This window comes from Gekko japonicus, unplaced genomic scaffold, assembly GCF_001447785.1.
Source record: "Gekko japonicus isolate JY-2015 unplaced genomic scaffold, Gekko_japonicus_V1.1 scaffold1956, whole genome shotgun sequence".
NCBI lineage: Eukaryota > Metazoa > Chordata > Lepidosauria > Squamata > Gekkonidae > Gekko > Gekko japonicus.
Genome location: NW_015168105.1, coordinates 97,937 through 123,693, shown reverse-complemented (window position 1 = coordinate 123,693; position 25,757 = coordinate 97,937). Strand labels below are relative to the sequence as shown.

The window sequence follows — 25,757 nt, the reverse complement described above, 5'->3', positions numbered from 1 at the left end:
AATGCTCCTTTAGCTGCTGATTTATGCATATCAAACCACTGTAAGACTTGGACTGAGTCAGACTAGTTTTTTTCTCATCAGTTGGTCACTCTGCTCTTGGTTTTACAAGACTTTTATGGTCTTACATTCATAAAACTACAGCACTTGTCTGGAGAGATAAAGAGACACGTTGATTTGGCTAGACTACTCATAGGGGCAGGAACTTTGCAAAAAAGCACTTTTCCATGCAGATAACATTTTAATGCGCTTGGAAAGATTGTATCAAACCAGGCTTGTGAAAGAACTTCACTGTGAATGGAGAAAGCCTGGAAAGCGGGTAATGAGAGAAAAATGACATGTGGTTGCATCAAATAAAAATAAAAACCTTGTTACAGTTTGGAAGCCAAGGCCTAGGAATGAAGATGGCTAATTATATGTGCCATCAAATCGCAACCAATTTATGGAAAGAGGCTTTAATGAAAAGTGAGGAGCAGAGGTGGTTTGCCATTGCTTTCCTCTGCAAAGTATTCCTTGCTGGTCTCCCTGCTTAGCTTCTGAGATCTGTATCAGGCTATACCAGGGGTCCCCAGCCTTCTTGAGTCTGCAGGCACCTTTGGGGTTGTCACAGCATGGTGGGCACAGCCAAAAAATGTGCAGTCAGCCACAAAATGTGCAGCCACAAAATGGGTGCCAATTTACCTTCAGACATACAAATCTTTGTGTTGTGGTGGCAGCTACTGCCAAGCCAACATTTTAAAAAATCTGCACAGCCCATCCAATCTCCAATGAAGCCTTGCTGAGCAAAAGCAAAAATAATGTTCCCAACACTTGGCCCTGCCCACTTTCAAAGAACACCTAGTGAGTGCCACGAAGTGTTGACGGGCACCATGGTGCCCACTGAGACTGCATTGGGGACCCGTGGACTATATACCATGCTGCTTTCCTCCGTATGGCCCACTTAGTTGGTGCAAAAGCCACACAGTAGTGCAGTCTTCTAAGACTGCAATATGGTTCACATTTCCTTGGGAGTATGTCACAATGAATGCCGTAGAACTTACTGCTGAGTAAAATACCACACGCCCATTATTAAACCAATTTGTTTCATCTTCAGTCCTGGCTGGCGGATAAGCAGCAGAAGAACAGTGACTGGTGTTCCTAGGGAGCGTGATTGAGACAGGATATATGGAATTGAACTATGGGGTCAGCGTAATTAATTGCGAGAGAAAGCCGCTGCTAGTTTTCTCTTGCTGAGCGTAATTCACAGGCAACAAAACACCCAGGATCACCTACTTCTGAACAGGGACCAGAAGTCCCAGTGCTGTGAGCCAACTTGCCTCTCTGAAGCTCCGGTTTATGCAGAGCCCTTGGCAATGAAAGATCCCACCAGTCTCCCCGGGGCAGAGGTTGCCCATTTCCAAGATTAAAATACTGTTCCCAGCACTTTAACCAAAAATCAGTTAGAAATCAACACTAAAGATCAGAGTTCGGGTCATGCTCTCTGTCCTTCATGAGAGCTGAGAGCACACTACACAGATAAATGCTCCATGTTCAAAGCTGGCACTGCTACAGAAAAGCAGACTATAGCCCAGCAGGTTCAGCCTGGGCAGTTTTCACTCAGCTGGAACAAATCAGTCCAGGTAATCCTGCGGTGTTCTTGAGTCACTTCGAAACCTGCTTTCATGAGAACTAGAGATGTTTACACTAGCATAGAGTGTATTTTATATGAATAAAAACATGAATCACATACATAAGCTAGCAAGTCAGGAGAAATGTGTCTCTTCCTCTTCTGTCTTCCCATACACCTCTTCTGCATCTGACTAGATCAGGCCCACACAGCTTGTGCCTCGCCGCCCTGAATGTAGCTCGTGGGCTCTAGATGGTAGTCCAGGAGGGACCTGATTCCTGTTTCTGCTGCTTACTTGGAAGGGTTCTTGAGCACCTGGTGGGACAGAAGGTATCACTAATTTTGCAGGCCTAATTAGAGGGAGGGGCTCTAGTGTTTATATAGAACATTGTCTTTTTAAAGACACCTGAAAGATTAGCTATAAAGAAACCGTAGAGTATGTGGAGACACATTCTCTGGAATAATTTATTTCAGGCAACCCTAAAGTTTAAATTAGAGTAATTGGAAACCATAAAATTATCAAGTAAGCAGCCAGATTTGCAGCTCAAACTGTTGTTTTGTTACAAAGACCAAAAGACCTTTCAGCCAGTCATAAAAAGAGTGAAAAGAAATACATAAAGCGTGTAAATGATTCATATCATGAATGCCGGCTGACTACAGAACAAAGAAATTAATGGGTGTTTTTTTAATGATACAAACTTTAAAAAATAACCTTCCTTGCTGAAGCTGGGTCTCCTACTCCTGCTTATGCATATTTGGCCAATGTTATATTGCATCAGATAAATATGAGACATTAGCCAGCTAAAGTCCGACAACTTTAAATTCCATTGATTTCAGTGGGGGAGATTCAAACACATGCTTCACCTTGGCATTCAATGAGAATGTGCAGTCTAATCATAAGAGCATAAGAGATGCCAATGTTGGATCAGGCCAAAGGCCTATCCAGTCCAACACTCTGTATCACATAGTGGCCAGAAATACCAGTGCCATCAGGAGGTCCACCAGTGGGGCCAGGACATTAGAAGCCCTCCCTCCTTTACATGAAGCTCAGAGAGGATGCATGCAGAGGACATCAGTATTCAAAGTTTTCTAAACTTTGGCTGGATTGTGCCACCGTTCATTTTCTATTCAAGCCCTAGTCTGATGTTCCACAGGATATAAAACTACCGTATACATGGTTTCAGCATTTCTAAAGAAGACAGTCCCACTAATTGGATTTTGCCAAAGCCCAGATGATTCACACATTCATGTTTGTGTCCCTAATCCAGCATTGCATCAATATCACCCAATTATTTAAATATATATTTGGGTTTGATGTATAGAAAGTGGAATTATCTTGGATTAGCCAGCCAAATGGGGGCCAGTTTCCTACCAAATGCATTTAACATGCACATAACAAACGTGGTTTTTCTAGGAAAAGCTTAGACCAAATATTTCCAGCTTAACACGTCTTTTCCAGTGTGACCGAAAAACACAACTAGAAGAAAAATTGCCTCCATTCAGATATGTTTGGGTCAGTTTGAGGCTATTTAAAAAATTACCAAACAAGCAATTATTTTGGTCAATTGAATGCCTCTAGAAAGCTTCTTTGGTAGAAGAAAATCACTTTGCTCTTGAGAACGAACAAGTAACCCAATAAGTTATATAGTTCAATTCCATGGCAAATTTATGCCAGCTTTCATTTCCTGTTCATGGGAAGAAAGGAGTCTAATTACACCGCAACTTCAAAAGATGATCCAGTGCTTTGCATAGTGACCTAATTTAAAAATCCTGTTAGGCAACTTTTTATACATAGGTAGGCGCATGTTTTGAAATCAAGATGCAGCTTGTGTTCATAACAACATTAAACCCGTCGACAGATTTAGACACGCACGATACTTAAGTCAATCAGACTATAATTTTACCTGTCTACAGACCATTTATGGAGCATAATGTTAAATGCACCTAGAATACAGCCTCATTCTGAATGGCCTGGAAAATATGCCAAATTATTTCAATAACCCTAAATTTAGTAAAGAAAAAAACACAGAGATGGAACTAAGGAGCTAGCTGCTCTATATTGCTAGAATAGCTGTCTATCTCAGGACATTCTCTTTCTTTAAATTAAAAAAAAAACCACTGCATAGGTGAAGGGTGCTCTCATCTCATTCTGCTCTGGGTTGGCAAGAGAAAGTGCTTTGAGGAAGAGATGGTTAAGTGAGGGAGGCGTTAGCTCCCCTCTCCCGAGCCCCTTTTTATTTGAAAAAATGGTCCCTCCAAATCCCGTGTGTCATAGACAAACAGCAAAGACATGAGTATATGCCTGCCCACTGTATCTAATTTGGCCCCTCAGTTCACCTCTGAGTTGATATTTGAATAGGGAGGCTTTAAAAAAATAATGGGCAAGTATTTTTTAAAAAATGGAAAAAAATTGACAATCAGCCCACCAAACAGCTAGCTAAGTTTCAAACCATCGATATGGGGTGAGGAGTCGCATTTGTACATTTGTTTATCTTCAGAGGCCCTGCTTTAGTGGCTCCTACCATCTGTGGCTAGAAAGGTAGCAACCCAAGAAACGGCCTTTTCAGTCGTGGCACTAAAACTTTGGAACTCCCTGCCCAGGGAGATTTGTCTCTCTTCCTCCATCGGTGTTTTCCACCAGTGAGTGAAGAGTTTTTTGTTTCGTTTGGCATACCCCAAATAACAGTTATTGGCCCTTCGCCCTGATTCTGGTGGTGTTTATGTGTTTTTAGTGAATTATTTTATAATCGTAAATATTGTTGTTAATTGTTCAAATGTTTTAATGTTTTTATGTGCACTACCTTAAGGATCCTAATTGGGTGGAAAGGCAGCATAACAATGTTTTAAACACTAGACAATAATTTATGTGGGCAGTTACAATGAATTCAGCATCTATATGGCCAAAGCTGGTGTCATTGCAAAGAACCTGGGCTACTTAAGGCCCCAGTTCAACCTGCATCTTCACCATGAACTCACCTCTTCTAAGCAGATTATTTATTTTACTTATTCCTCAGATTTCTACCCCACCCTCTGACCTACAGTGAAGGACTATTTGTAAGGGCCTTCGAGATAAATGTTATGTGAAGCTCTGACTGAATGCCTGCTAAATATTACTACAGCAGACTGCAGTCATACAAACTGTACATAAATACAGGAGAGCTCAGAACATGGTTTGAATAAGAACACACTGTTACAGATTCCCAGTTCCAATTTAAAAAGGCACATGAACCAACATGGTGAAGGGGAAAAGAAGAGAAAGGTGTCTAAATATGCCTCAGCTTTCACAGCTTGAATTGCACCAGATGCCTTGCGTCACTCTTGCAACAGATAACATTCGATTAGATTCCCATTTGGCAGAGTGACTTATAGCTCGTCCCTCGAAGGCTTTCCCCTGTAGCAGTCGCAGACTGAAGTCCTGTCATCTGGCTGAGGCACAGATTCCATTCCATCCCGTATTTCAGGTTTGCCAACTTGGCGTTCAGCATATTTCTAAAACATGTAAACCGTGTTTAAAGGAACTGAAACAGCAGTAGGCTCTTCAAAACAGTAAGCCTGCTTCCCTTCGCTCTAGCCATTGTTGTAAAGATGTAAGGAATAACCCTTAATGTGCTTTCTTTATAATACTGACTGAACCCCAAATGGATTAACACACACCTGAAGCTTTCTGATCATATTTTCTAAGCAAAGTTCTCAGTGCAGTCTAACAATATCCTGCGACACACACTCAGATTGGAAGCAGCATGTTGCTTGCGTTCTCTCTCATACACATACGCAAATTTAAGAGACTGTGGCTTTCTTGCAAGAATTCTGGATTTGGGTCTGGTCTCATGTCAAACGGATGCCAAGTATATTCATTTTCAAAGATGATGAGTTGTATTCAGAACTATGTATTTAGAGCTCTTCAATTAATTTTGTTTAGATGTTCTACAAATTCTATACCTGGTAATTTGGGGGGCTGTCCTCCCATTTAAAAAAAACAACTTCCTGCACAGAGAAAAATACCATGTCAGGGAACGTGTACTCCTCTCCCTGATGCTCTGGTTTTCTTTATGCTTTGTTTTTAAAAACATGGTGATGTTCACCTCTCCCTCTTTCCAATCTAGTGTTTATACAGGGAAAGGAAAGTCAAACTGCATCACACCATAGCTGTGCAGGGCTAAGTCATATATAGAAAGAAACCTACATGATTTTGGAATTCATTACCACAAGAGGTGGTAGTGGCTAGCAGATTAAAGAGGGATTAGGCAAATTAGTGGAGGAAAGGTCTATCAAAGGCAGTTAGCCATGATGGCTAAACGGAACTTCCATATTTAGAATCATCATACGGTACCACAATATCAGTTGGGGGGGGGGCAGAACAATAAGGGAAGGCTATTACCTCTGGCTTTGGTCTCCTGGGGCCTCTGGTGAGTCACTGTCAAATAACAGGATGTTGGCCAAGATGGACTTTGGTATTTTTATGTTCTTAATGACCATTAGCAAGTTATAGTCTGACATTCAGCTACAGGGAACCAAGATTTGCCAGACTTTTCAGCCCTTGGATACTGTTAAAGATTGGAATAGCCCGGGTCTATGGAAGGGAGAAAGTAAAACAGTAAAAGTTAGAGTAACTTGGAAGTTAGACTAACCTGGAAGACTTTGAAATAGTAGCAATAAAACCGGTGGGGCTGCAGTAATACTCTTGCCGCTGCCTGCCCTTCCTTAGCTATTTTTCTGACCTCCTCATCATTTTCCTGAGAAATGGGAAAGAAAACAAAGGAGCATCATATAATTGACTGTTGGGTGGGTCACTCTGTTCCCCTGTGGTATGACTGCACTCAGAGAGAGGGGATACTAGGATTTTTCAGCATATGCAGGAATATTATGTGCTGCTACTGAACACTGCAATGATACTGAGCAAGTATGTACATCACAAGAGCCTGCAATATTTATTTCCAGTCTTTTCATACTTCCCCCCAGCAGTCTTTAGCAGCCCACACTGCGATCAGTAGCGATTTGGTACAATTAAGGAGGGGAACTTCATATTGTTTTTGGAAAGTCAGCTTCATCCTTTTTTCTCCAAACTGCATGTCTGACACCTCCCACACAGATCTGGTTGCTCTGAACACAGAGCTGTTATTGTTTTCTCTCACCCATGCTATCATTACCTATTTATGTGCCAAGGGTTGTGGTTTCCTTAAGGTTACAAAGAGACACATCCTTGTTCATATAAGGAAATATGTTTTAGGAGTTGTAGTGTTGGGTGTATTTGTACTGAACTAGTTCCAAGTTCCAAAATTTTCAGTGATTTATCTAGATTATGACTTCTATTATTTTATTTATTTATTTCACCATTTCTAGAGCGGGAACAATTGTTAAAATAACTATAAATGCCTCTTTCTATTAATCTCAGTTTTTAAACCGAGAACATCATGGACAGCATACATACAACCTGTGCTGCACCAGCTGCACTAACTTCCAGTAGAGTTCCAAGTCAAATTCAAGGTTCTGGTGCTGACTTTTAAGGGCTTGAGCGGTCAGGGACCAACGTATCTGCGGGACCGTCTCCTCTGCTACGTTCCCAAGACAGCGTTATGCTCTTTGGGTAGCAATCAGATGGTGATCCCCTGGTCCAAAGATGTCCTGCTGTCCTCAGCCAGGTGGAACTTTTTGCCCAATACCCCCAGGGCCCTATGGGATCTCATGCAATTCCACGGGGCCTGTAAGGCAGAGACGTTCCGCCAGGTATTTGGGTCAAGGGCAGCAATGGTTTTCACTCTAGCTGGAACCCTCTTTTGCTCTCCAGGTCAGTCATCCCTCTTCCTCCCCTAACCACAAGGTAGCTGGGCAGTCTAGAATGGGAAGTGATTTTAGCTCATCACCTGGAGTTTAACTTTATTTACTGGTGCTGCTGTACTTTTATTGTAGAGTTTTTATCCTGCAGTAGCCAACCTGCGGTGGCTCAGGTAATTAAGATGCTGAACTGCAGGCTGTGGAAGGTCGGTAGTTCAGCAGTTCGAGACCCGGGTGCCGCATGATGGAGTGAGCTCCCATCTCTAGTTCCAGCTCCTGTCAACCTAGCAGTTCGAAAGCAAGAAATTGCAAGTAGATAAATAGGCACCACTTCGGTGGGAAGGTAACAGCGTTCCGTGCGCCTTGGTGTTTAGTCATGCCGGCCACATGACCACGGAAACGTCTTCGGACAGCGCTGGCTCCTCGGCTTTGAAACAGAGATGAGCACCGCAACCCTAGAGTCGGATTCGACTGGCTTTCGAGCAAGGGAACCTTTACCTAGCGGGGATGGGTGATTCAAAAATCAAAATAATGATAACAATAACAATATAGTGTTGGTGGTTTAGAGACTACCCGGTTCTGTACAAGATGAAAGCTTTGTCATTTACACTGCAGTCCCCAAAAAAGTTACAACCTTCTAATCCCAGTTAGTTGAAAAGAGCACATAATTTGCTAAATAAGGTAAATAAGCTTTAGAGAGGATCCCAGATCATGAAAGCAAAGTAAGTTCTGTCATGCTAAACCCTGAATTCACAAATGCGGCTTTTGAGCAAGGGAACCTTTACCTAGCAGGGATGGGTGATTCAAAAATCAAAATAATGATAACAATAACAATATAGTGTTGGTGGTTTAGAGACTACCCGCTTCTGTACAAGATTAAATCTTTGTCATTTACACTGCAGTCCCCAAAAAAGTTACAACCTTCTAAGCCCAGTTAGTTGAAAAGAGCACATAATTTGCTAAATAAGGTAAATAAGCTTTAGAGAGGATCCCAGATCATGAAAGCAAAGTAAGTTCTGTCATGCTAAACCCTGAATTCACAAATGCTTAGTTTCTCCTCTTGTGCCTGGTTATGAGCAGTGTTCCCTCTAAGCTGAGTTAGTGTGAGCTAGCTCACAGTTTTTTAGCCTCCGGCTCACACATTTTTGTCTTAGCTCAGGAAATATGGCTCCAGAGCAAACTAATTTATGCAGTAGCCAAATCACTTGCTCACTTTAGTGCCAGTAGCTCACAAAGTAGAGGTTTTGCTCACAAGACTCCGTAGCTTAGAGGGAACATTGGTTATGAGGATTTAAAAATCAATGGGATTTAAGCATGCACATGTTATGTGCAAAACAACAACATTAATTCATACACTTTAAGTGTACAATGTGGAGTATAATTTTGGCTGTGGAATCCGCATCCCTTAGTTTTAATATTGTCTGTTCTTGAAGGCAGTGCTTAGTTAAAAAGTAAAAAATGCTGGCTGCAAACCACTCACATAGTGCTGAAAGAGCCAGTACGTTGTAGTGGGTACAATGAGACTACTAACAGTGCAGTTCTCACACTCTTTGCTGAGAAAGAACTGAGTACATAGAGGATGAAGCTCAGCACTGCATACATATCACTTTGTCTGAAAAATACCCACCAACCCTTTCCACATGGTATTTTTACCAAGGTGATGGATCTCAGTGTGGACCAGCATTCAGTGTTGATAAGGAGCCTTGGTGGCCCTTGTAAGGGCAGAACAGGATACACATTTTATAAATAAAGTACTCAACATGGAAATGTAAGAGTCTAACCATCTCTGAGCCCAGGTGCTCACTGAATGGGCCTTGGCCAGGATGCTCTCTCACGGCCTAATACACACCACAACATTGTTTGAATTTCAGAGAACTTTGCTTAATGAAATAGAAAGCTCCTAAATCAAACTGGGTAGCTCCCTGGGGGAGTAAAGGAGGGGGACCACTTCGGTGGGAAGGTAACAACGTTGTGTGCGCCTTGGTGTTTAGTCATGCCAGCCACATGAACACGGAGATGTCTTCGGACAGCGCTGGCTCTTCGGCTTTGAAACGGAGATGAGCACCGCAACCCTAGAGTCGGATTTGACTGGCTTTTGAGCAAGGGAACCTTTACCTAGCAGGGATGGGTGATTCAAAAATCAAAATAATGATAACAATAACAATATAGTGTTGGTGGTTTAGAGACTACCCGCTTCTGTACAAGATTAAATCTTTGTCATTTACACTGCAGTCCCCAAAAAAGTTACAACCTTCTAAGCCCAGTTAGTTGAAAAGAGCACATAATTTGCTAAATAAGCTTTAGAGGATCCCAGATCATGAAAGCAAAGTAAGTTCTGTCATGCTAAACCCTTAATTCACAAATGCTTAGTTTCTCCTCTTGTGCCTGGTTATGATTTGCCTGCAGTTCAGCGTCTTAACCACTTGAGCCACCGCAGCTCCAAATCAGCTGTTAGTTGATAGCAAGGCAAAACAAAACAAACCAAGCAACAAAAGCACCAGCAAGCTCTGCAGTGGCTTCCAGTTACAATTTCCCAGCCGTCACATGCGTGATTCAGGCTGCAGCCACAGAACGCAGAGACAAGGCTGGCCGGCAATGTCCTGCTTCCCTTATTCTGAGCAGAGAAGGGAGACGGGATAGTGAAAGCCTCTATCCCAGCTGGCAGTCTGGTTTCCTCCCTTCCAGGGCCTGCCATTCTGGGAAGAGAGGAAGGAAGGGCAGGGCAGCTGGGTTCCGATCCTGCTTGTGACCTCGAAAGACGGGCCTTTTAACATTTCAGTTCTTTTCCCTTTCCGTGGTGGTGGGTGGAGGGAAGAGCCATTTATGCTGATGGGTGCCTCTAAGCAATCTACATCTAGTAACAAAACAGGAAAGGCTCACGTGAACGGGTTTAAAGAGGTCAGTGTTATCTCCTCTGACTGGCAGCAGCTCTCCAGGGTCCCCAAGTCAAACTCTTTTGCATCACCTACTCCCTAATCCTTTTAACTGGAGAGACCGGTGACTGCAATTAGGACCTTCTGCATGCCGAGGAAAAGGAGGAGGAGATTGGATTTATACCCCACCCTTCACTACCCGAAGGAGTCTCACAGCAGCTTACAATCTCCTTTTCCCTCCCCTCCCAACAACAGACACCCTGTGAGGTAGGTGGGGCTGAGAGAGCTCTTTCAAGGACTGCCCTTGAGAGAACAGCTCTGAGAGAACTTGTGACTGACCCAAGGTCACAACAGCAGCTGCATGTGGAGGAGTGGGGAATCAAACCCGGTTCTCCCAGATTAGAGTCTACGCTCCATCAAACTGGCTCTCAAGCAGATGTTCTACTGCTGAGCTGGGACCCCACTCCAGATGCTCCTATTTTTACAGTTCATCTTTTCTTCTGCTAGCAACGATGGTTACCTTGGCCCATTTTATTTTTTCTAACAAGTCTTCCAGGTTCCTTTTCACCGGAACATAATGACGCCATTGCTTCAGCTCTGTGTAGAAGTGTTCATAGTACTGTGAATCCTGCTTCATCACAAGGCTGTTGCCCAGGAGGAGGTAGGGGAACCGATAGGCTGCCACTGTGCCATCTACGCTCACCTGATACTTGTACTGGTACAAAGAGAAATGAGAAGGAGAAAAGGAGCATGAACAATGTTGAGGCTCAAAACCAGACCCTGACCCCCAAAAGGTTTCAGAAATGTGCAAACAATTAAAAGCATGCTTGTTTCCTGGTCACTTTTCAGCCTACGGCTGGGCCCCCAAAACTCTACTTAGGGCAGCGGTCCCCAATGCTGAGCCCGTGGGTGCACCTGTGCCCGCTGACACCAGTTTGGAGTAGTGGTTAAGTGTGCGGACTCTAATCTGGGAGAACCGGGTTTAATTCCCCACTTCTCCACTCGCAACTGCTGGATGACCTTGGGCAAGCCATAGTTCTGTCAGAGCTGGCCTTGAAAGGGCAGTTCTTGAAAGAGCTCTCTCAGCCCCACCCACCTGTCTGTTGTGGGGAGGGGAAGGGAAAGGAGTTTGTAAGCTACTCTGAGACTCCGAGTGAAGGGCGGAGTATAAATTCAATCTCCTCCTCTTCTTCTTTCCTGGTGCCTGCCAACTGTTTTTAGAAACTGAGGAGGCCCAGGTGGGGCTTTGCCTAGCAAGACTTTTGAGTGGTCACTGGAGATTTGATTGGCTTTGCAGCTTTTTAAAAACTTTGCTTTGGTAGCAGCTGCCGCTATAGAAGAAGAAGAAGAGGAAGAGGAGATTGGATTTATACCTCACCCTTCACTGTGAGGTAGGTGGGTCTGAGAGAGCTCTTTCCAGAACTGTTCTTGAGAGAATAGCTCTGACAGAATTATGGCTTGCCCAAGGTCATCCAGCAGCTGCAAGTGGAGGAGTGGGGAATCAAATCCGGTTCTCCCAGATTAGAGTCCATGCACTTAACCATTACACCAAACTAGTACAAGGATCTTCACCATGTAACTGAAGGGAAGCTACGGCAGCCATTTTACATATGGCTCCGCCTCCTGGAGCAACTATTTTGTGGCTGTGCCCACTGCCCTGTGTCAGAATTCCAAAGGTGTACACAGGCTCAAATAGGTTGGGGGACCCCTGACTTAGGGAATTTTAGCATGCACAGTGAGGGTTTGTGGGTCTCCCTTTGAACCATAACACACAAGTCCCACCTGACAGGTGGCACCTGAAACTCTTTAGGTGTAGCTGCTGATGCAACATGAGGAAGCATAACCAGAACAGGAAATCTAGGAAGTACCAGTGTTGGCACGGAAGTGCTTGGAGTATGTGGGTTGGATCCTTTGGCTCTCAGCTTGTAGTGAAGCCTGAGACTACTTTTTATGTTACGAAATTCCAGCAAAGAAGGAAGTATTTTCCTACGTAGGAAACTGAATATAAACCTATATTTGCATGCTGGTTAAGATGGTCATGTGTGTGCATTTGGGTGCACTGGAAACGAATGAAGAGGCCACAGTTGTTATTGCCCGTACACACAACACAATACGCATGGGTGAAATATACACATTAAGCCTTAAACTTAATTGTGTTCCATGCCAGAACTTCGTACCATTCAAAGTAACTCTCGGGCAGGTGTCAAAGCAAAGCAAAACAAGGAAATGTGTGTCTCCTCCTGGTGTCAATGGGCCCCAACTATGACTACTGGCATACCTTAAAGAAGTCAAAGAACCCCATCAATGGAGCCTTTCCCAGCTCCCTCTCCTTTTCTCTGAAGAAGAAGTAACTTGTTATTCCAGCATCCAGCAGTTCTGGGTTTTCCTTGGAGAGCTGGGCCAGCCACAGCCGTTCTTCTCGGCTGTCTCGACCTCTGAAAAAACCCCGTTCGGTTTTGTTTTCCCACACAGGGCCTGGAATTATTAGATATTTAATTAAAATGAAACACGCATACACACAGCCACTGAACAAGTAACGCATGTGTTAGGAACAAAAGCACTTTTTTGCATTTAAGCTCACATTAGAAAGAACAATGTGTTAAGGACAGTGGGAGAGAACTCTGAATGCAAACTGACATCCCTATTCAAGTACAAAGCAGAGGTTCAGAGACCAAGAGGCACTCCGCAAACAGGGAGAAAGAGACAGAAACCCCTTCTCATTCCCCTGTCATTTTGTCTCTGTGTGCTGTCCTGAAAGCATGTCCAGGTCAAAGTGATGGTCTCAGAAAGGAGGGCCTAGCATGCATTTTGGGTGTCAAATGGAAGGGAAATGCCACTGTTTTAGGGCTTGTAAATATATCTCCCCTGCAATGCTCCCTCTAAGCTGTGGAGTCTTGTGAGCAAAAATTCTACTCCGTGAGCTACTGGCATTGAAGTTGTGAGCGAGCGATTTGGCTGCTGCATCAATTAGTTTGCTCTGGAGCCATCCTTCCTGAGCGAAGACAAAAATGTGTGAGCTGCAGGCTAAAAAACTGTGAGTTAGTTCACACTAACTCAGCTTAGAGGGAACACTGCTCCCCTGCCTTAAATGCTGAAGCTAGATTTGCAAATCACCATGCATTGTCCAATTCCAGCAGGGAGCTGCAGAAATTCTTTGCCTCACCCAAGTATTTAGTCAAACATTTCTATGTTGCCCTTCTGTGTACAAAACCACCACACCAGCTGACTCTAACAAATTACAATAGAATATGTTGCACAGAATTTTAAGAAGAGAGGAGGAAAAGCTGAACTAAAGCTCCATGCCACAGCTGGCCTTCTTAGTGGCTAAGGGTACCTCTACAATCACTGCAGCAGCCCTCGAAGTGTGCACAGCTGGGTTAAGTGAACTAATGCAACATGTGAAAATGAGAGACTCCTAGGACTGTGGCAGAAGAACGGGTTTGTGATTGCGGTCTTATTGGTGATGGCCCCTGCATTAAGGTTATTCTGTTGTTTTTTTCTTCAGATTGCCTTAAAACAATATAAACCATTATAATATTTTTACAATGTTAAGGTATGTTAACATTTCTGTTGTTCTGCTATTAATACCTTAGTGCCATTTCCTAATAAACTAACATCTCAAGCTCAAAGATGAATGCTTGTCATCCAGAGAGAACAACTTTGGCACCAGCATTTTCTTTCTTAACACAGACTAGTTTGTACAAATGGCCCTCCACCGATTAACGCTGTTTCCCTTCCACTTGCAGAAGTGCACAGTCACCCTTTACCTGTGTTCCCTTGAATAGACAGGAGGTCATTTGTGACGCCACGGAGAGTTTCAAGGGTGGAGTGGGTGACATCATAGGTTGGAAGTACTATATCTGCCGAATCCACAGAGCCACACCAAGAAAAGATAGGCAGAGGTCCGGGGCTGTCGTCTGCTTTCCGATATTCAACTGGCCAGTCCCCAACATTAAGATAAAATTCCATGTCGGGGAGATGAACCTAAGCAAACAAACAGCCATAGGCCATGCTGCCCTATTATACAAAGCTTTGTCCCTAACAACAAATGTTAATTTCATGGGCCATCAAACTGATTTGCATGTACAAACACCAATTAGGATTTATTCTTTCAAGCAGGGACCTACTCTTTTTTGCAGTTAATGTATTTTTCTTTTGTTCCACCTCCCCACCCCCCAATAAGTAGGGTAAAGAGAAAGCCACTGTCATCCTTCCCCTGATCTCTCTCCACCCCTACCCCACCCGCACATGCTCTCTTGTCTGATTCCACCAAGACTGACAAGCGGAAGTAGCCTTCCAACACATGGATGACAACTTTCATACACAGTGAATAATGCACATTCAGTCCACTTTGCAACTGGATTTTACTGTGTGACATGGCAAAGTCCACTTGCAAATGATAATTAAAGTGCATTGAAAGTTTATTGAAAGTACATTATTCAACGTGCGCAGGAGCGCCTGTAATCACTTGCTGGATCAGGAACCGGAAGCCCAAATAAGATGCACATCTAAATGAGTATCTGAGTACACGCTGCTTTCAACTGAAGGTGCATTTGATATCTATCCCTCCACCTACATCAGGATATGCATTTGAAAACACATTCCCAGTGTGCATTCCACTAAGGTTATGCAGATTTTTTTATGGCATCCACATCTGGATGCACTTCCAATGTACTCTCCTTCCCCATGCAGTTCTGATGGATCTTATTGGGGCATGTTAGAGGGAAGACTGGCCTAGAAGATCCCATAAGAACCACTCCTTGGACATTCACACCCAGCTGTTTGAGTTGCACAGCTATAAGCCGTATTTGAGCCTGGATCTGAGACTAAGAGAGGCAGGTTTGAATCTGGGCAGAAAAAGAGGTTTAAGGTTTTTGGAGAAGGTTAATAAAACACAGTCTGAAGGGGAAGGAATGTATGAGTGCTGAACTGCCTTCTCATGCACCTACCTTTCAGGAAAGCAGTGAAAGCAATACAATACATTGGTAAACAGAAAACTGCACAAAACAGAAACAAAAAAGAATAAAAATAAAAAGATTTAAATACCAAACAGCCCAGAGCACAGGGAAAGTCTGAAATGACAGAACGTCAGAAGCCATGTAAAAAACTGCTTCTTATCTAAGGGTGAAGCCTGATGGTTTATTTTCTCCATAAACAGAGAGACCATCGGCCTTGCTCTTGTGCTTTATCTCCCTGTTCATGAAGGCCATTTCATTCCCCTCGGGCCCCTGAAGCTCCCTGCATGGAATAAACAATTTCTCTGAAACTGCAACTGTGTATTCCATCACTTGGTCTGTTCAGATGGAAAGTTTCCATGGTCTGGAAGACTGAAAACAAGCCTTCTGCTTATGCACCACCACTACCCAATCCCCTCACATGCTCAGACTCAATGACTTCTTCTTGTTTGGGAGAAATCACACTTTGCTTTTCTATCTGAATTGGCAGATGTTCCCCTGGGGTTGCAGAACCCTGAATTGTAACTGGCTGGCCCCCATTATATGGATTTGGCTATCCACATGGGGGACAAACCCTTGGCTATTAAATAAAGTGACAATGACAGAGCTGTGAAGGAGTGAGCAGCTATATAAGTATACCTTTCTTGCCAATGATAGCAAAATTTCATCAGAGAATATTCTGAAGTCTGTGTACTTCCCCAAGGAACGGCGATAGATGTGATTACCAAGGATAGTGTAATGAACAATGGCTCCCGTTCTTTGGCCAAACCTTGGCGGGACTTCATTAAACATCAGCTGAAGATCGATACTAAGAAATGCACTGAAGTCCTTTGTGACCTGTGGTTCCTCTGATGGACATGAAAGACTTCTCTCCCAAGCCGTAGCATCTTTGGGGCAGTTACAATATTCATGATAAACAGGTCCTGAAAAGAATAAAGCACTACAAATATAGTTCACCTGGGATAAAGGCACGACTGTGACCTGCAGGAGCTGAGTTATTTTCTCCACCTGCTAGTGTAGTCTTTGGTAGTCAAGAAATAATTTACCAGGTAAAACTTCAGGTCACTTAACAGCCATAGTTATACTAATTCCAAGTAATCAAAATGTGATATCCATGCCTTAAGATCATGAGAGGGATATAGGGCTGGGATGCCAGTCAACTGATAGACTGAAATTTTGTCCATTGGGTAATTCTTTGACCCAGGCCAAATACCTATGTGACCTATGACTTCACGGAGCCAAGAACTTCCTCAGGTAAGTAGCAGCCTACCATTCTGATTGCACTGTGTGGTTGCCTGATAATAACAGTAGGAGTATGGTTCCTTTGCTCCCCAGTCCAGCAGAGGTGTCTTTCACACACACTCCTAAGTTTGGAGCAACACACCCCTCCCAGCAACTTTCTCCAGTGAGTTTCTGCCTTGCAACCATTTAATTAAACCATGGCTTTGTTTCTCCTGCTGGCCTTGTGTTGTAACCAAAGCAGCAGAAACGTACCCAAGCAATCATCACTAGTATCTGGGAGCATGGGGAGGGTGGACCAGACACTGCAAGAGAAATGAAACTTCTGCTTCTCCTCTGCACCTCCCCCCATGCTAGTTTATCAAAACGTGAAACCTGCAGCCATCATTCCATGTATTGCCCCACCATTTTAGGCATCTATGGAGGGCAGACCAGTACACAGCATAATGACATCACATCACACACTGCATTAAATTAGATGCTAAGAGGGGGGAGATAATGGACCAATTCCAGCTCTAGACTCTTGGAATCCAGAGTTTTGCCTTACATCAATTTCATTTGCTTTTTGGCAAGATAAGGCCAACTCCCCACAGGGCTGGACAAGGTGCTTTGTAAAGCTTTGAGAGGGGCTGGACTCTGGATTCTTTAATACTCAGCAACATCCTTTCAGTTCTTTATTGTTGTCCTCATAATATTATCTGACCACCAAGCTGTTGAGTTGTAATCAATGAATTACCAACTTCAAGATAAGGAAAACAGTATACTAAGTCCAATACCTGTAGTCCCATCTCAAACATTTAGATGTGTAAGGTATCCTATTGTATTCACTATTTGGTACAATAAGAAACAACACACATAGGTGGCTTTATACTTCTCAGATTAAGACCCAACTTGTTTATCCAAAAGGATCACCCAATGATCAGCACTTGGATGGTAAACCACCAAGGAAGACTGGGGTTGCTACATGGAGGAAGTTAATTGCAAACCACCTCTGCTCGACTCCTGCTTTGAATACCCCATGGCTGGGGTCAGCATGAGTCAGCTGTGACTCAACAAGACAATCTTCTTTGCTTATCTACAACCAGGGGTCGGTTGGAGCCGGAGCGCAGAGGAGCGGCGCTCCGGGAGTGAGGAGCCCAGGGGGCGGGCACATGACAAAGCCCCACCCCCTGCTCCCAGAAGCCCATCTAAGGTGCTGGCTCACCTTTAAACCACCTTCCCTTCCATCTGATGCCAGGGGGTGTAGCATATGCAAATAAGTTATGCTAATAGGTTATGCTAATGAGCTCCTGCACCTTTTTTTCTACGGAATGACCCTTGTCTACAACTACAAAAACCATAAAGCATGCTCCTCCAAAAAAGCTACTTTTCTTTTGAAGACTGTGAGCTATGGATTTAAAGGATTTTTTAGTATTAACCAGCCAACTCTAAAACTTGGAGGAGAAAAAAAGTATCTTACCCTTCAGAATATAGGGGGACTGTGCTACATGCACATCATTATAAAGTATCTCCACCTTTAGCCCTTCCTTGACACTTCCATGCATCCGATATCGCATAAGAAAGGATCCGTCATTCCTATCCAGCACCTCAGGGACATGGATCTGGAGGACTTCTTTCGGAGAGACTGGTTCGATTGTCACTTTGAATTGTTTGCTTACTAAGAAAGACGATTAAAGAAATCACTGTAGCCATTTCACATGATTTGGCTTAAATAACAAGCAATAGTTTCTGTTTGAATAAGCCCCCAAGGTCATTAAAGCCTTCCGAAACGCCTTTCTTTCATATAACCAGCAGAAGCTGAAACTGCTCTCGCAGTGTCTTTCAAACAGGCCGTCTAATAACTTCTGAAAGTGCCTGAAACTGCCAACTCTCTTTCTAAAGGCTGTACCTTTTTAGCTGGTAACGTACCTTTTAACACCCATGCCTCCAGCCACTTGTAAAGCAACAATCTCTGTAGAAGCCCTGCGCATACACAAGGCTTCACACAGATCTAGCTTTAACACAAAATACAAAAACAAGTTTGCTTTCTGTATGTTTGGGAGTCACTCTTTTAATCTACTTGACACTTCATGTTCTAGGAAATGAAAAAGAGGTAAACATGTTGTTAAATCAAGTAAACATTTTGTCAGAACTTTTCTCATCACTCAAAATGCCATTCAAACAGAAAAGTCAAGCTTTCAAAAATCTTTTTGCTCTCGTTTGAAACACTATAGCTTATGAGTACTCTCTGCCAAGTGCAATTTTCAATATTTCAATAATCTTATTTTTTTGTGGATACTGTAAGGATCTGGGAAACCCAGGATCAAATCCCCATCAGCCCTGGAAGCTCTGTGGGTGATACTGGACCAGTCACACACTCTACACCTATTTATTATTTACCTCATTTAAACCCCACCATTATCTCCAACTGAGACCCAAAGCGACTTACATCATTCTCCCTTCCTCCGTTTCATCTTCACAACAACCATGTGAGTTACAGTAGAGAAGAGCAAGAGCCCAGTAGCACCTTAAAGACTAACAAAATTTGTGGCAGGGGATGAGCTTTCGTGAGTCACTGCTCACTTCTTCAAATTCTGAGGAATTCGGGTTCTGTCTTAAAGGTGCTACTGGACTCTTTTGTACTGCTACCGACAGAGAGACTAACAGGGCTACTCATCTTGATCTACAACCATGAGAGTGTGAGGCTGAGAGTGAGTGACTAGCCCAAGGCCACCCTGCAAGCTTCCATGACAAGGTGCGGATTCGAACATGGTACTCCAAGATCCTAGTCCAACAATCTAATCACTGCACTACACTGGCTTTCACCTACTTCACAGGACTGTTGTGAGGATAAAATAAAGGAGGCAAGAATGATTGTAAGCCACTTTGGGTTCCCAAAGGGGGGGAAAGCAGAGTATAAACATCTAAATAAATAAATCAATTCCTAATAAAGAGGGCAGTATAATCAAGTCTCTGTGTATTCTGCAAGTCCATGCAAGAGTAGAAAAATCACAGAATTTGGAGCTCATAGCTAAATACTGCAACCAGTACTAGCACTATGGGTGAACTGGTATGACAGTAATACAGGTAACCAAAAGAAAGACAACAAATTAATGTCTGTGGGCACTACTGATGTGAGTCAGTTTGGTGTAGTGGTTAAGTGCGTGGCCTCTAATCTGGGAGAACCAGGTTTGATTCCCCACTCCTCCACTTGCACCAGGCTGGATGACCTTGGGCAAGCCATAGTTCTGATAAGAGCTGTTCTTGAAAAGGAGCAGTTTCTGTCAGAGCTCTCTCAGCCCCACCTACCTCACAGGGTGCCTGTTGTGGGGAGGGGAAGGGAAAGGAGCTTGAAGCCACTCTGAGACTCCCATGGGAAGTGGAGGGTGGAGTATAAATCCCATCTCTTCTTCTTCTCATTCCAGTGGAAACAAAACGAGGAAAACAAGAAGAGATCCTAAAAGGAGATATGAATACTACTAGATGGAGAATCACAGCCAGCACTTCCACCAATATAAATGTTGCAAATCTGGCTGCAAGTCAAGTTTTGCATTGTCAATGCAGATTAGGAGAAGGAAGTTATTTAGATCGATGCCTTTAAGGATGGAAGCAAGAGAAATGGGATGAAATTTAACAGAACAATCCTTGGAGTTGAACAACAGTAAGAAACACATACATCAGTAAAAGGTAACAGAAGCAAATCACGTTAGAACAAATTTAGAGTCCAGCGGCACACAAAAGCTCACACCTTGAATAAACCTTTGTTGCTCTTAAAGGTGCCACTGGACTCAAAATTTGTTCTACTGCTTCAGACCAGCACGGCTGTCCACCTGGAACAACCTGTTTGTTAGACATCACCGATACATAAAGCCCTAACAAATGTTAAAATGAAAGAATATTTAAATGCATGTAACTAAACGTCATAGCAGCGGGTTAGAACAAATTTAGAGTCCAGCGGCACACAAAAGCTCACACCTTGAATAAACCTTTGTTGGTCTTAAAGGTGCCACTGGACTCAACATTTGTTCTACTGCTTCAGACCAGCATGGCTACCCACCTGGAACAACCTGTTTGTTAGACATCACCGATACATAAAGCCCTAACAAATGTTAAAATGAAAGAATATTTAAATGCATGTAACTAAATGTCATAGCAGCGGTGCTGAAGGCAAATAAAAAAAAATACAAATCTGATATCCTTTTTCTTTTAAAGAACAATTAGTTCTTACATCAGCTTGAGGAACTCAGAACGTTATTGATGTTAAAACAGATTAAACACATTAAAGCTATTTTACTATTGTTAATCTGATCCATTTGTAACACTGACTGTATTGCCACTAGCTATGATGCAGATGGCATTGCTGAGGCGCAAAGAACAACCTTTCAGCCAGTGCAAAGTCATATGTAGGGGCAATCTCATCCCTTGCTGTGTCTACAGGCTCCTTTGGTTGGAACAAAGACAACTATCAGCATGTTGGCTTTGTGCCTTTCTAGTGTTGCTTATACCAACACCATCCCACGTGCCTGAAATTCTAGTTCCCTTTGTTCTGGGGAAGGGTGTCTTCTTGTGGACACGCCTTATCTGGTTATTATTTGTTACCTTGTTGATGCTCATCTTCGGGGAGTAGAGGTCTATGAAGTATGTGATGCTGCTTGTCCTCTGAGCCGATTCATCTACTCACAACATTTTGAGTTAACACTTTGCTTTTGGGGGGAACAAGACGATGATGGGTTCCTAACATCTATGATCACCACTCCTGCACCCTTTCCATGCCATATCCCTTCTCAAACTACCTGTGAAGAAATGCATTTTTGGAGTAGAGGTCTGACCAGGAGGTTTTTAAAGTTTTTCTCTCTGGGCAGAGAACAGGCAGGAAGGGGGAAGTCAGTTCAATGGCTTTCCAGCCTCACCTCAGCTACCTCTTAAGGAATGCTAACAGATTTAGCTAGAGACAATAGGATGGTCCAGTCTCTCCCCCTCCCCCCCCCCCATAGCAGGGAACAGAGATTTGATTGAATTAAGACTAGAAAGACTTCAAGAAAAAATTTCTGGAGACTTCAGGAAAAGCTTCCTTGACCTGGCCTGAGTCAGTGGGAGGGGAAAGGGAGAAGATAAAACTCCTAGAAGCAAGGAGGAAGGTTTCTTTTGGTGCTGAATCCATCAGAGCAGACAGAACTCTTAACTGACGTCTGAAAGAGGCAGCCATTACCATGTGCTGGCCTAGACAGCTGGAAGAAGCTGCAAGGTAATGGTAACTCTGTAGAGATTGATAACATTCTAAGCTAAGGTGCCTGTCTTATATTTTAACATCTGATAGGGAATGTATAGACAGGGGGACAGAGGAGTTGTGTTTTACCCATTCCTTTTGAATCCCTTGCTCAGTTTGGTGCTGTGTTAAAAGTATGATTGTGAACATTTTCTTATTAATAAATCCTTTATAACTTTTGATGCTGGTAGTGGTTTTCTGTACCACATAGACCTCCACTGTCTTGGAAAGGCATGCCAGAGGAAGGTAGTCAGTTGGCAAGCAGCTATTCCTCCAGGAGCGCACAAGGCAGTAAACTGTTCCCATGGTGACCAGGTGTTGGGCAGCAGGAGACACCGAGGCAAGGCCTCAGAACTTGGAAGGGAAGCTGGGAGTCCTGACCTCCCAGTGGGTAATTCGTACTGAGGTCAGATGGTGGCAGCGGATTACCAGAGAGAGAAAAGCCTCTCCAGGTGTTCAGAAAACCTTAGCAGGAAGGTGGGCCTGCAGGCAAGAGCAGGACTGTTCCACTACACTGCCTATCACTGCGAACAGTTTGGGCAACAGAGCACTACTAGCACTTAACAACTTTGCACCAATGCAAAAACACATAGCTGTGTTTCTTGGTCAAGGACAGAACAGGTGGTTTGCCTTACAGGTATAACAATATTCATGGAGATGCCCAGGACAAAAAGGAAGTGGCTATCTGACACCATCCTGAAGTGCAGGAGGAGGGTTCCAGCTCCCACCCAGATTCCTGGCAAGGCCGTTCCCTTCTAGAAGTGTCCAGACTGGGAAGAAGCACCGCGATTGTGACAGCCACAACAAACGTAGCATTATAAGCCTCAAAATAGTATAAACTAGGTAACACTACAGAGAAGTGCACGTAATGTTTGGAGCGACTGATGTTACAAGTGTATGTTTGCTACTCTTTTTTGTAAACAAAATATAATTTTCTTTTACTTAATTTTAAACGTATGATGCTAATTCTTCAGAAGTTCACTGCTTGGGTGGCCTGGCAATAAAGGCTGGTTCTCCAATTGCAGGTAAGTAAGGCCTGGATTCTTCCTCTCTTACTCGTTACTGGAGAAAAGAAGAACAACATAAGCCGCTTTGGGTCCTCAAAAGGGGAGAACGGGAGGATATAAACAAATTAAATACACTGCATTTAACATTGAGCATCTTGCCCTAAGGTTCCCAGGAAGAAGATACAGTTTGAAATGAAGAACCTCTTGGTAGGACCATAGAGATAAACTATATTATAGTCGAGTATGGTCTGAAGATAATTTCAGAGGGTAGCCGTGTTGGTCTGCACCAGAACACCTAGATTCCAGTCCAGCAGCACTTTAGAGACCAACAAGATTTTCAGGGTATGAGCTTTTGAGAGTCAAAGCTCTCTTTGTCAGAGATACGGCACCTATGGTAGGGATGGACACGAACCGGCTCAAGAACCAAAATTTGGGCTGAACTTGGGCCACTTCAGAGCTCAGGAACTGATGTTCAGGGAAGGCACCTTCCCTGAATACTTACTGGATTTTTGGCCAGTTCAGCTGTTGAAGCCAGCCATTTAAACCTAACAGCTGCGTGCAGCAGGATTCGCCGGCCAGCTGTTAGGTTTAAATGGCTGTCTGGTAGCCATTTAAACCTAACAACTGAGTGGCGGACCCGCTTGGCAGTTAGGTTTAAATGATCGTGAGCCACTAAACCCTTTGGTTTCGTTCCCTCCTTTCGAAGGGGGGGGAAGCAAAATGGAAGGGTTAAATGGCTGTCGGCCATTTAAACCTAACAGCTGAGTGGCAGACCCACTCAGCAGGTTTAAATGGCTGTGAGCCATTAAACCCTTTAGTTTCACTCCCTCTCTCGAAGTGACAGGGAGCAAAACCGAATGGTTAACTGGCTGGCAACCATTTAACCCTTCTTGGGCAGTCCCTGCTCCCTTTCTCCAGGCCATGACAAGTCACAGCCAGCAGAAAGACGGACTCAAACTTGCTGGACTGACTTGGGTGGGGCCCTTTTAGCTCTGGTCAGGGTTCGGTTTGTGGGCCGCCCTGAACCGCCTTTTTTAGATTCATGCCCATCTGTGAGGCAAAGGTTAATGGGAATAGTAACAGGCCTGGTCCATCCTGCAGGTGTTAATTGGTCTCTCAGCCTGCTCGGTTCTTATCCTCTTCAAGACTAGAGATTGAAGTAGAGTGATTAGCTTCTCTCTGTGGTCCGTGTGATGGGAGAGAGATAATCCAGGGTGATGAGATAATCTTCTAGATGTTTCTCCTAGAAACGTGTCCTGATTGGATGTCATCCTCACCTGATGTTGCTATGCCCAAAACTATAACTGAGCTTGGACCCGAAAGAAAAGAGACTACCTGGGATTTTGACAGAAGCCCAAACTATAACCTTCTTGAATAGCAATTGCTAGCAACATAGAGAACACCTCAGCTTTGGCCTTTGACTTGTGAAATTGAGGTTTGTGCCATCTAATACAAGTCCTGAAATGTGTTAGATAGCTGAGCTAGTTTTCATGTTGCATGATTCTAAAGTACTGTGTTGGCTGTAGAATGAACTTTTAATGTCATTAGTGATTGGAATAAACTTCATGAATACATTTTAAAAATAAACAACCACCTGGTTACTTGTGTACAACTGCCCTGGGGACCCATGGGGTTCAGCCTTGGACTCCTTGACACCATCCCCAACCTATGGACACCACCAGTTGGCAAGAACTGCACATCCATCTGAGAAGGGAACCTTTGATTTTCAAAAGCTTATATCCTGAAAATGTTGCTAGTCTCTTAAGGTGCTATTGAACTTGGTCTGAAGGTACATGATGCACCAATCTGACTGGAGCATAAGCAGGTACTGGTCTGGTCAGTTCCTGGATGGGAGATCTGATAACCCTAGGTTCCATGATCGAGGAAAGGCAGGATACTGGCATGATTCACAGCCATTGACATTGATACTAAACTGAAAGCCACAATTGACCTTGACTCTTCACATACACAGATGGGGTGCCACTTTATCCCTGCCTCTTCATAGGATGAAAGCTACCTATCAGGGGACCCCAATCGCACTGAGCCTGTGGTCACTTTAAAAATGAGGAGTGGGTGGGACCCCAAAACGGCTGCCACAGGGTACTGAGGCCCATCCGAGAATGCTGGGAGCTGCAAGCCAAGTGTCCTATAGAGGCAGCTGTTTCTGAATGGGTGCTCCCTAAAGACATAAAGGTGATCCCTCTTGGGTTTTTCCGATCATAAAGTTGGAGGAAGGGGGAAGCCAGGATTGGCTCTTTGCTTTGGGTATGAAGGAAATTGGTGCTGGGTAATCCATCAGTAGTGCCCACAGATGCTTGGTATTGACCTTAAAAGTGGCAGTGGGTTCAATTTAATACTGGAAGTGCACTCTGCAGTGGGGCTGGTACTGATCTGGTAGGTCTGCCCACAGTTCTTGACAAGAGCACCTTGGCTATGTCTCACTCCAAACTTTGCCCCCTTGAACCTGCCTCTTTCTGCTTGCCCTGTGAGCTTCAGTTTACCCTTGCGTGTGCCTGTCTAGCCTCAGTCCCTTTCCCTTTCTCTGGTATCCCTACACCTCACCCTACCAAGACTTGTTTTGCTGGTCCTAACACCTTAGGGAGAAAATAAAACAAATACAACATGTCCTGTCTAGTCCGCTGAGATATTATAAAGGCACCGCTGGCCACTGCTGTACAGAGGAATCTAACTTAACTCTAGTAAGAACATAAGAGTAGCCATGCTTCATCAGACTAAGTGTCCATCCAGCTAGCATCTTTTTTCCCCCAGATGGCCCACAAACCGAACATAAAAGGCTTGAGGAGCCTTGCCTCTAAATGACAAAGTAACATTTAGCTATCACGGCTAATAACCATGATGGCTCTATCCTCCACAACTTTGTCTAATTGCCCTTTAAAGCTGCTCAAACTAGATATCCCATGGTGGTGAGTTCCATACACATTGTGTGAAGTAGTTGCTTTTGTCTGCTGCTTATTATTTTCATTGGGTCTAGTGTTTTGGAAAGAGAGAGGACGTTCTCTCTATTTACTTTCTACAGTCAAGATAGCATGCACTGAGATTTGG

At 43.7% G+C, this 25,757-nt stretch overlaps 1 protein-coding gene across 1 annotated transcript in view; it reads right to left on the bottom strand.

Annotated features, from left to right (window-relative positions):
- Positions 1-4,946: 4,946 nt before the first annotated feature.
- Positions 4,947-25,757, bottom strand: part of KDELC2 (KDEL motif containing 2) — a 22,940-nt gene continuing 2,129 nt past the window's right edge. Inside the window, exons 2-8 of the mRNA XM_015414814.1 lie at positions 17,902-18,099; positions 15,843-16,126; positions 14,016-14,232; positions 12,527-12,723; positions 10,769-10,963; positions 6,232-6,336; positions 4,947-5,092 (exon numbers count right to left, since the gene is read on the bottom strand). Of these exons, the coding sequence (XP_015270300.1) occupies positions 4,967-5,092; positions 6,232-6,336; positions 10,769-10,963; positions 12,527-12,723; positions 14,016-14,232; positions 15,843-16,126; positions 17,902-18,099 (1,322 nt within the window). The 3' untranslated portion in view covers positions 4,947-4,966. The remainder of the gene's footprint in view (positions 5,093-6,231; positions 6,337-10,768; positions 10,964-12,526; positions 12,724-14,015; positions 14,233-15,842; positions 16,127-17,901; positions 18,100-25,757) is intronic.